Raw genomic sequence first — 11,154 nt, 5'->3', positions numbered from 1 at the left:
TTTTTCAAACTTTCTTGACAAATTGACAGCTGGATTTTATGGGGGAAAGTAAACTTTCCCATTAAAGTGATGGTTCATTAACCTCTATCTCTGCAAACTGGGAGAAAATGGCCTCCTGTTTGACCTGCTGCCTAGAGAAGCTCCACTCTCTAGGTCTCTTCACTCAGTAAACAGCCCAGATTCAAACATGTGATGTCAAGTGCTAAACAAGCAGTCTGATTATTACTCTGTTTTTTATACATGTTCCCAGGATAAATTGAAGAGCATAAGAGTATGGGGAGAATGAGTGAAAGGAAAACATCTTTCTAGGTCAAGCCTTGGTTGCTCTTTTCTTACTGTCATTCATTTATACAACAGTATGAGATAAGACCAGTCATTGAAGTTCTTTATTTAAACCAAGTCCGTCATAATATAACCATTTTTGTTCCAGATTTCTGCAAAGAGAACAATCCAGTAATTTATGATCACAACGGCACCAGCACTGGTTACAGAGGCATTCTAATGAGTCGTAAATAACATTTTGTACTATCAAACAAACAGAAATACATCATTAGACAGGTGTTAGTGCTATTCTTTTAACAACACACACCTTGTACGTGTGATTGCACTGCCCTAAAGACTATGATTTATCTATAGTTTCCCAGAGTGGGAACATTACCTTGTAGTTCAACTTCAGTTATTTAACTATGAAAATGTAAACTCCGGGACTGTGGTCACTGTGCAAACATGTATGCAAACAAAAACGCATGCAATAAATTGACAAGACAAACTGATGACGTTGATTAAGACCCAGAAAATACCAGCAACCACAAGTTACTCTGTGATGTCTTGCCAAGCTCATGCAAAATAAATGGCTAAAAAATAGCCGCTGGCTTTGGGTGTTAAATAAGGTCTCAACTTAAAATAACAATTCTAAACTATTCACGACAGGCCAACTTAACATGTAAATGTTCAAATTGCACCTTGCATCTTATTGCCTCTGATTATGAATGAAATGTGTCTCAAATCTATATTTTGTGTAGTCGCTTTTGGGGAGACAAAAACATGACATAAATTACATAATATGGCTGGGAAAAAGTCACTTAAGATCAGATAAGCATGTTTCAATTCATGACTTGGAATTTCAATGCGTCTAAATGAACTGATTTGAACTGGAATGGAGGTAGAGCCCGACCCTAGTACTGAATGATGGTAAACAACCGTCAACACATTTGTTAAATGGGAGAAGTAAACGTCATTGTTTTGTAGTTATGCCAGGATGGATTGCTAACCAGCAGTTGATCATTATTTAAATGGCAGAGGCTGGGGATCCAGAGGTCACAGCCCCATCCCACTGGATCCCTTTCCCCAGAGCTGAAGATCCCACTGGATCCCTTTCCCCAGAGTTGAAGATCCCACTGGATCCCTTTCCCCAGAGCTGAAGATCCCACTGGATCCCTTTCCCCAGAGTTGAAGATCCCACTGGATCCCTTTCCCCAGAGCTGAAGATCCCACTGGATCCCTTTCCCCAGAGCTGAAGATCCCACTGGATCCCTTTCCCCAGAGCTGAAGATCCCACTGGATCCCTTTCCCCAGAGCTGAAGATCCCACTGGATCCCTTTCCCCAGAGCTGAAGATCCCACTGGATCCCTTTCCCCAGAGCTGAAGATCCCACTGGATCCCTTTCCCCAGAGCTGAAGATCCCACTCACGTTCTGTGCATGTGTTTCTTTAACTCGCACACCCAAACTTTTGGTCACCCTCCCTTCGCATTTCTCACTGTCAATCGTGAATGATAATTCTTCCAAGTTTTACCTGTGAAACATCCATTCAGAATCTGCACGCCAACCATTTGCAATCAGTTTCATGGGCATATGCATTTAAATATTATTGAGTGTAGGCTACAGTGTTGTTTTGAAGTAGGCTACAGTGTTTTGAATTAGTTATGTACCTTGAGCACATTTCTTTGCAGATGGTATTAAACTGTAGCATACCTTTGCTGAGTGGCGTGCACTGTTGAGTTTAGAACGCATGAGAGAAAAATGTGACGATGAGCACAACCATCCTAAAAAATAAGGAATTAGGTGTTTTTTGTCATACAGTAATGTTATACTATGCTATTTTATTTGGTTATGTAGAATATTATCTTTATGTAATCTTACAATGATTCAAGTTTGATCTAACCTTATTAAACAAGCACCTTTCGCCAGAGTAGCTTCTTCTCTGGGCAGCTGAACAAATAGAACAGAGACGGTGTGTAAAGTAGAGATTACCACACATTCACAGAAGCTTCCAACCTTTATCTGTCGGGACGACGGGTCCAGAGAAGTTGGATCTGCAGCCACTCCCTATTTAACTACCCTCCTCTTTTAAAGTATCCTCTATCATCCTCCTTTAAACCCCTCTCCTCATTTAAATACATTAGGTAGTTCTACGACAAAACAAACTACACCTCTAACCTGGCATATGGTTACAAGTACACTGGCCCTGCTCACGCCCTTACTTCCTCTGATTATGATGACACCACTTATTATGAACATATTGACGTCATTTCCTGTCCCAGACAGGTCTACTGTTCCCTGTGAGGGCTGGAGAACTGGACCACAGCGTACTTCCCGCTGGTCATCCAGCTGGGGTCCTGGGTGTTGAGGTTCTCCCCCTGCCCCGGCTGGAGCCCCACCTGGATGTTAGCCTTCAGAGTCCTCAGACTGCACAGGGGAGCTGGGCCGAATCCCCTCAGTGCCCTATCAAACGGCACCATGTGATCCCACTCCCTGTCCCCAGTCAGCTTCCTGTAGTTCAGGTCTCCTTTAAACAGAATCAGGTCGGCTCCCTGCAGTGTCGCGTAGAGGTCAGGCGCGTCGCCCGCCATGTCACAGTACTCATGAGGCATTGTCCAGAACGGGTGGTCGTGATAGGACCACACGCCCTCCCGTACGTAGCTCTGCCATTGGACGCCGCTCTTGGACATCCACTTGTGATTGGCGGCCAGGGTCTGGCGGATGGTCCACTGGAAGTCGTGCGAGGTGACGTCGGAGACAAACCAGGGGATGGACTTGCCATGGAAGCGGACCTCCCTGGCCAGACCAGCGGACACCAGGAAGTTAGCGAGGACCAGGTCTGTGACCAGCTCGAAGCCAGCGTTGTCCAGGACGATGTCCACCCTCCCTGGGGTGGTTTTGCCATCCTCCCCTGGTCTCTGGGCAGAGGTCAGAGCAGACCACACCATGTTGGAGTCGTCCACCAGGATAAAAGACTTCAGGTCAGACAGGGAGTCAATGGGACTGGCCTTCTGAGAGTTCTCCATGCCAGCAGAGATGGACAGGTCACACCTGTTGCCCCACAGAGACACCTAAGAGCAGGAACAGAGACATTAACTCACAGAAACTGTGATCGTAACATTTGGGATTAATTGGCAAAACAGACATAACATCAAATGATCTTTGGTAATGCGACTTCACTTTAATTTTCAACAATCAACATTTAGCTGGCCTCTTATAATAAACCCCTGAAGTTTGCACAGCTTCACCTGTGAGATGGCGCCGGAGGAGATGGCTGCCGTTTTACGGGCTCCTAACCAATTGTACTATTGTGCGTGTTTCGCGTTATTTTGAACTTATTTTATACATAATGTTTCTGCCACCGTCTCTGACCGAAAAGAGCTTCTGGATATCAGGACAGTGATTACTCACCTCGAACTGGACAAAGACTTTTTCATTAACGAGTCGGACGCAAAGGATTTACTTCGGACACCCGACAAGGCCCACATCCCCGTCATTCGCATGAAGAAGAGACGGAGATATCAGGGACGTAGGTCGGGGTGCCTTGTAAGGATCCCCCTCTACCATCAGTACTATTAGCCAACGTGCAATCAATGGATAACAAAATCCGATCAAGACTATGCTACCAAAAGGACATATGCTACCAAAAGGACAAATGTAATATCTTATGTTTCACTGAGTCGTGGCTGAACAACAACATGGATAACATACTGGGTTCTGTCCATCGGCAAGATAGAACAGCTGCCTCTGGTAAGACAAGGGGTGGCGGTCTGTGTCTATTTGAAAATAACAGCTAATGCATGAAATCAAATATTAAGGAAGTCCCGAGGTAAAGTATCTCATGATAAGCTGTAGACCACACTATTTACCAAGATAATTACATCTATATTTTTCGTAGCTGTCTATTTACCACTACAAACCGATGCTGGCCCTAAGACGGCTCTCAATGAGCTGTATAAGGCCATAAGCAAACAAGAAAATGCTCATCCAGAGGCGGCGCTCCTAGTGGCCGGGGACTTTAATACAGGGAAACTTAAATCAGTTTTACCTCATTTCTATCAGCATGTTAAATGTGCAACCAGAGGGGGGGAAAAACTCTAGACGACCTTTACTCCACATATGCATGAACCCCACCCCCCATTTTTACGCTGCTTTGTTTATTATCCATGCATAGTAACTTTACCTCTACCTACATGTACATATTACCTCAATTACCTCGACTAACCGGTTCCCCCGCACATTGACTCTGTACCAGAACCCCCTGTTTATAGCATTGCTACTGTTATTTTATTGTTGCTCCTTAATTATTTGTTATTTTTCTTATATTTATTACTTTTTATTTTAGTAAATACTTTAACACTTTTTATTTTTAAACTGCATTGTTGGTTAGGGCTTGTAAGTAAGCATTTCACTAAGGTCTACCTACACCTGTTGAATTCGGTGCATGTGACAAATACAATTCGATTTAAGATTGTTGGCAATATTCACCTGTAGTAGTTTGTAGAACTGCTCCATGAGCTGTGTCTCTGAGAGGTCGTCCATGTTCCTGTTGAATCCCTGTAGATATGTACACAGGGATATCACAGCCTGCTGGGACTCAAAGAAACTCTGCGTCTTGCTTTCATTAAACACATCAAAGTCGCTGATGGGGGGACTGGCACAGACACAAAGAGAGAAAGGATACGTTAAAAGACACATAACCTAATGAGTTATCCAGTTAGTGTATCATGTTTAAACGGTTTAAAGGTAGCTTATTAATAGTTGATAAATCAGTTATAACATTGGTTAAAATGGGATTATTCTCCCAAACTCGTTTTGGTTTTTGCCCTAACACAACAAGGCTGATTCAAACTATCAAAACTTGATGATTCGTTATTTGAATCAGCTGTGTAGTGCTAGGGCAAAAATCTAAACGTGGGGTCCCGAGGACCAGGAAACCCTGATCTATGCATTCCCTTCTCAAGTCTAAGCTAATGCTAACATTTAACAGCACTGGTTCGCACTTGAGCCAGATGGCCTCCTGTATCCTGCGGTACATGTAGCACTCTATGTAGAGCCAGGGGGACTTGAACCAGCTGACGGGGTCCCGCTCCCCCAGTAGCCTCTGCTGTCTCTGGAGGTACTGGTTCCAGCTGTCTGTGTCCTCCAGGCCATCACACAGAACCAGGACAGGCTTGTCTGTCAGCAGCTCATTTCTCAGCTTAGAAAGAAAGCCAATGGTCCTCTTCTCTGCCTGGACTCCCTCCTATGGAAACATAAGCATTTCGCTACACTCGCAATAACATCTGCTTAATATGTGTATGTGACCAATACAATAACATCTGCTTAATATGTGTATGTGACCAATACAATAACATCTGCTTAATATGTGTATGTGACCAATACAATAACATCTGCTTAATATGTGTATGTGACCAATACAATAACTTCTGATTAATATGTGTATGTGACCAATACAATAACATCTGCTTAATATGTGTATGTGACCAATACAATAACATCTGCTTAATATGTGTATGTGACCAATACAATAACTTCTGATTAATATGTGTATGTGACCAATACAATAACTTCTGATTAATATGTGTATGTGACCAATACAATAACATCTGCTTAATATGTGTATGTGACCAATACAATAACATCTGCTTAATATGTGTATGTGACCAATACAATAACATCTGCTTAATATGTGTATGTGACCAATACAATAACTTCTGATTAATATGTGTATGTGACCAATACAATAACTTCTGATTAATATGTGTATGTGACCAATACAATAACTTCTGATTAATATGTGTATGTGACCAATACAATAACATCTGCTTAATATGTGTATGTGACCAATACAATAACTTCTGATTAATATGTGTATGTGACCAATACAATTTGATATAGAAGAGGAGTAGGATGAAGTTGAACCATAGACTCTGATCCAAGGTCAATTTTGTGTTTTTTACCCAAGTGTTAATTGTAAGGATTTGGGGGAGGAGAAGCTGATCCAAGATCAGGATGTGTCAGGAAATAAAAAATGTCCAACATTTGGATGATTATAGCACAGTGGCTTAGGATGGACAAGTGATGGTGGTTATTCTTACCTCTCCAAACTCCTCAAAGAACTTGTTTTTGTTGCGATGGATGGTGTCAATGACTCTTGTCAGGATGGTCGGCAACCTGTCTCTCACTGTGAGATATGCAAATGAGCTGTGTGAGGAAGAAACACATGACAAATTAGAAGCAACATTTTGAATTTACAATTAAGGATGGGTGCAGATCACTCTAACCACTAAGGGGATATCTGACTCAGCTCATGCAATTTCTTGACATGTTGCTGACCACAACTATGTTATGAATCCTCACAGTTTAGCATTTTAGGCAACTAAGAAGAAGGGGCATGGCTAGACCTTTTTTTACTGGAATAGCACCAGAGATATAACGTTAACATGTATTGATACCACTTCATTCAGAACTGATCTGGTCTGATTAGCATTAGAAAAACAAACGCATCGTCTATAACGTTGGATGATGTAGCTAACAAAAGTTAATCTGATTTGATTGAACAGGAGCCAAGCAAGTATCAGGTGCCAATACAGAGATATACACTTAATCACACTAGCCTACATTCCGTAGCTAATCTATCTAGCTAACTGTAAAATGTGCTATTGCTTACCAGCTAGCTTACGTTAGCTAGTGCTGCTAGCCTACGTACCACGCTGCCCCCTTCCTGACCTAACACAATTCTGTTGAACTGTCTCTTTGATTGTATAGCTTAGATATAGTTAAAACACGGATCATAAGAGTACTAAACATAGCTGTTAACATACCCTTCAACTTTAGCAGACAGGGATGGAGGGACTAATTGGCGCAAAGATTGATTAGCTGCCATCTTTTCAACCAGGAAGCGAATATGACAACATTCTTCTTCTATATTATTATGGCGGTCCGCAAACAAACGTTAGTGGTGCATGCCGCCACCTTCTGTACAATACATTATACTTGGTAAAAGAAAAATTACCCTGCCAACTATTAAAGGAGCAATATGCAAAATTTGCTCCGCCATTTCTTAATAGTTTACCTAATTTCAGATTATATGAGAAAACAAGTAGTAATTGTGTAGAGAATCATTGTACCATCTAAACCACTGTAAAATATATTTTCCATAACCAAAAATATTGTATGTTCAGCTGTTTGAAGCTGGTGTACACAACCGAAAGTAAAAGAAGCAAAAACTAAACTTAAATACAGGAGGCATAGAAATAGCGCACATAGAACATATCTACCGCATCTTACGCTTGCTTTCAAAACAGATGGCAAATCTTTAACTCACATTTCTATGTTAATTTGGTCAGTTGCCCAAAAAGTTACATATTGCCATCAACAGCCTGGGAGGACAGAACACTACCGTTCAGCACCCCCTGTAAGTCTTCTGCGGTAAAATCTCGTAATCCGAAGTACTTCTCTGCAGCTGCACTCACAAAATAGATTTTTGAGGTACAGTTGATAACAATGGCTAAGAAACCAACCTTACTGAAGCACATATTATTCCAATCAATTTTCCATTGGCCTCAGCCTACTCACAGGGATCCTCGCCCTGTACCCATCTTCCTCTACTAGTTTCTTCACTGCCTCAGCATACAACACCTTCTGTACTACTCTGATCCTTGCAACCGCAACCTATCTTTCTCTACAGGAAGGCCATAAAGATCATCAAGGACATCAACCACCCAAACCACTGCCTGTTCACCCCGCTATCATCCAGAAGGCGAGGTCAGTACAGGTGCATCAAAGCTGGGACCGAGAGACTGAAAAACAGCTTCTATCTCAAGGCCATCAGACTGTTAAACAGCAATCACTAACATTGAGTGGCTGCTGCCAACACACTGTCATTGACACTGACCCAACTCCAGCCACTTTAAAAATGGGAATTGATGGGAAATGATGTAAATATATCACTAGCCACTTTAAACAATGCTACCTTATATAATGTTACTTACCCTACACTATTCATCTCATATGCATATGTATATACTGTACTCTAGATCATCGACTGCATTCTTATGTCACTAGCCACTTTAACTATGCCACTTTGTTTACTTTGTCTACATACTCATCTCATATGTATATACTGTACTCGATACCATCTACTGTATGCTGCTCTGTACCATCACTCATTCATATATCCTTATGTACATATTCCTTATCCCCTTACACTGTGTATAAGACAGTAGTTTTGGAATTGTTAGTTAGATTACTTGTTGGTTATCACTGCATTGTCGGAACTAGAAGCACAAGCATTTCGCTACACTCGCATTAACATCTGCTAACCATGTGTATGTGACAAATAAAATTTGATTTGATTTTAACCGGACACTTCTGATCTCCAGAACCATGGGTACCCCTACAGTTAACACACATATTTTTTCCTACACACTGCTGCTACCTGACCATAACCTAGGCACCTGAAACACTGTAATGGGTTTGGGACAAAAGCTCTCACAGGATAACTGACACATCCTAACTTGAATTTGTCGGGTGAAGACTGCATACAAAACTCAGCAGAACAGACATTGTCTTCTCTGTTTCACCACGCTCTCCACTGGGTCTGCATTGCACCAAACGGAGGGCATCACATACACTGGGAATCTTCCATTTCAGATGATCCTCCTCAACACTTAACACCACAGTTATCACTCCATTCAATGGCACCTTTCTCCGGTGAGCAATGTAAGTCATAGTTTTTGTGCTTAGGCTCTGGATGGAAAAAAAACGCAATAAATCCCCACGACTCCACTTCAAGTTACTTTTACCATGTATGGATCCACCAGAAGACAAGGATACATTCTCCCAAAAATCGAATTCCCACCAAGCCAGAATCATCTTTTCATCATTGGGATGAGGCTCGACCTTGGCCATCTTCACCACACCTGCCTCCGCATGTAATTCATCCTAACTCAGATTCAGTTTTGTTGTGATTTATCCAACTCTCTTTGACTTCGACATAACCATAACCACCTTACCAAGTAGTACACAAAAGCCCATGTCATAAAATAACTTTTCTTGTCGGCAACAAACTCCACACACAATCCACTTTCCTGAACAAGGCCTCAAGTTCTACATCTCGACATCCATTCAACCCTTGTGGTTCTTTCTATGACAACATTCAAATTGAAAAACTTTATTCATAGCAACTCCCCAAACAAGGATTTTGTTTTGGGAGTTGGTTATTCATATAGCTCGCCAGTTTTTAGTCCTAAAACCAGGAAATTATTTGCCTCTGGTTTGTTCAGCCATTCCTGTGGTGAAAGAATATGGTTTTAGCAGAATTTCTTCAGCCTCCTAAAGTTGAAGAGGCGCTGTTGCGCCTTCTTCACCACACTGTCTGTGTGGGTGGACCATTTCAGATTGTCTGTGATGTGTACGCCGAGGAACTTGAAGCTTTTCACCTTCTCCACTGCGGCCCCATCGATGTGGATAGGGGCGTGCTCCCTCTGCTGTTTCCTGAAGTCCACGATCAGTAGAATATAACTTCAAATATATTTCAGTGCTTTTCCCCATTTACCCCATGGGTTATCCTACTAATATGCAGGCAATTAACATGTGTAAAGAAAATATGGTGAATATCAACAATAACAGATTAAATGCCCTCTCCTCTGCATGCAATACAATCAATTGATGCCACTGCTTTTAGGACAACATTGGGAAGGTTTTATGCATTTTTAAAGCAGGCCTATTCTACCTCTCCACATCTCCTATTGTAGTTTATATTAAACTACACAATGCCACCATCCAGTGGTGACAGAATGTTACTCATCTGAACCGATTCTTTAGACAATATCAAAAAACATTACCTGTGAAAGTATATAGAAAATGTATTGGCAAAATTAATCGGTTTCATTTTGTTGGCTATGCTGCCATTCTAAAACTGTAGTGTACTACAGAATGTAATGTAAGCATGCTGTGTCTCTGCGTAGAGGTCTTGACCTTTTATGGCACTGGTGCTTCTAGTGTGCTTGCCCTATATCCACAGGGCTGCTGGTTCAGACTCCTCCCAAGCTGTTGCCCTTTAAACCACTTCAGTAGTCTACTGGATGCACTTGTAGGCCAAAACATTGTGACTATTTCTACATAATGAATGTAGAGCTATAGTGTCAAGTTGAGGCTGGTCTCAGTTGCAGTAGAATGTGTTACTGCTTGCCTTGATCTGGTCAGGACTGCTTTGGTGTTCTCACTGTGCTGTGCGGTTTTCAAGATCAGAGAGCAGTGAGTGAGTTCGGCGCCCACCTGGGGGCTTTCTGCAATAGAGACATCTTATCTCACCGCTGTGTGCGGAACTTCGTTTCGCCCCGGGGGGTACTCAATTGTGACGGCATCCTTTGGGGCATCTTCTGTAGTTCAGGGCAATGGTTGCCATGGAGACATTAAGCCACTCTATCGCGAAACCGCAGATCCCCAAAGGCCCTCAGAGGGTTTGGGAGGGGAGAGACAGAATGTGTGCGTGAGTGAGTGAGGGGGAAGGGGGAGGAATTTGGATAAGAGTCCTGTGACTAGGGACCGCCCTCTGAAGCCTGCTTTTAAGGTGTCTGAGCAAATAGGATAGGGGCTGCCTTTTGGTTTTAGCATGAATATGTGTAGGACAGTTCATCCTATCTTGAAATTGTCATTCTAGAATGTAGCTGTAGGCTTTTACAAAGACTGCTGGTGCTAAACTTATTTTACCCGCAAAATTGTGTGTGAATCAGCAACCTTACTCCTTAAATCCTCACTGATCTCTACCTAACATCTCAGAATCTATGCAAAATAATAGGCTATGACATTGTTATATGTTCTGCACCCCATAGAGTCAAGAGACTGGTAGAGAATGCAATGCAGTGCAGTGACCATAGTCAGGGCTG

General features: G+C 42.2%; 1 protein-coding gene across 1 annotated transcript; it reads right to left on the bottom strand.

The window, feature by feature from the left end:
* Positions 1-359: 359 nt before the first annotated feature.
* On the bottom strand, positions 360-7,194 carry armt1 (acidic residue methyltransferase 1). The gene is made up of 5 exons (XM_029676449.2): positions 7,087-7,194; positions 6,361-6,466; positions 5,263-5,504; positions 4,748-4,913; positions 360-3,330 (listed from the first exon to the last, which is right to left on the bottom strand). Exons 1-5 carry the CDS (start codon positions 7,146-7,148, stop codon positions 2,548-2,550), a joined length of 1,359 nt encoding a protein of 452 aa, XP_029532309.1. The 5' UTR covers positions 7,149-7,194; the 3' UTR covers positions 360-2,547.
* Between the last annotated feature and the right edge of the window lie 3,960 nt (positions 7,195-11,154).

This window comes from Oncorhynchus nerka, linkage group LG13, assembly GCF_034236695.1.
Source record: "Oncorhynchus nerka isolate Pitt River linkage group LG13, Oner_Uvic_2.0, whole genome shotgun sequence".
In the NCBI taxonomy this organism is placed as follows: Eukaryota; Metazoa; Chordata; class Actinopteri; order Salmoniformes; family Salmonidae; genus Oncorhynchus; species Oncorhynchus nerka.
Note: the sequence above shows the minus strand (reverse complement) of the source record. Positions and strands in the feature narration are given on the sequence as shown.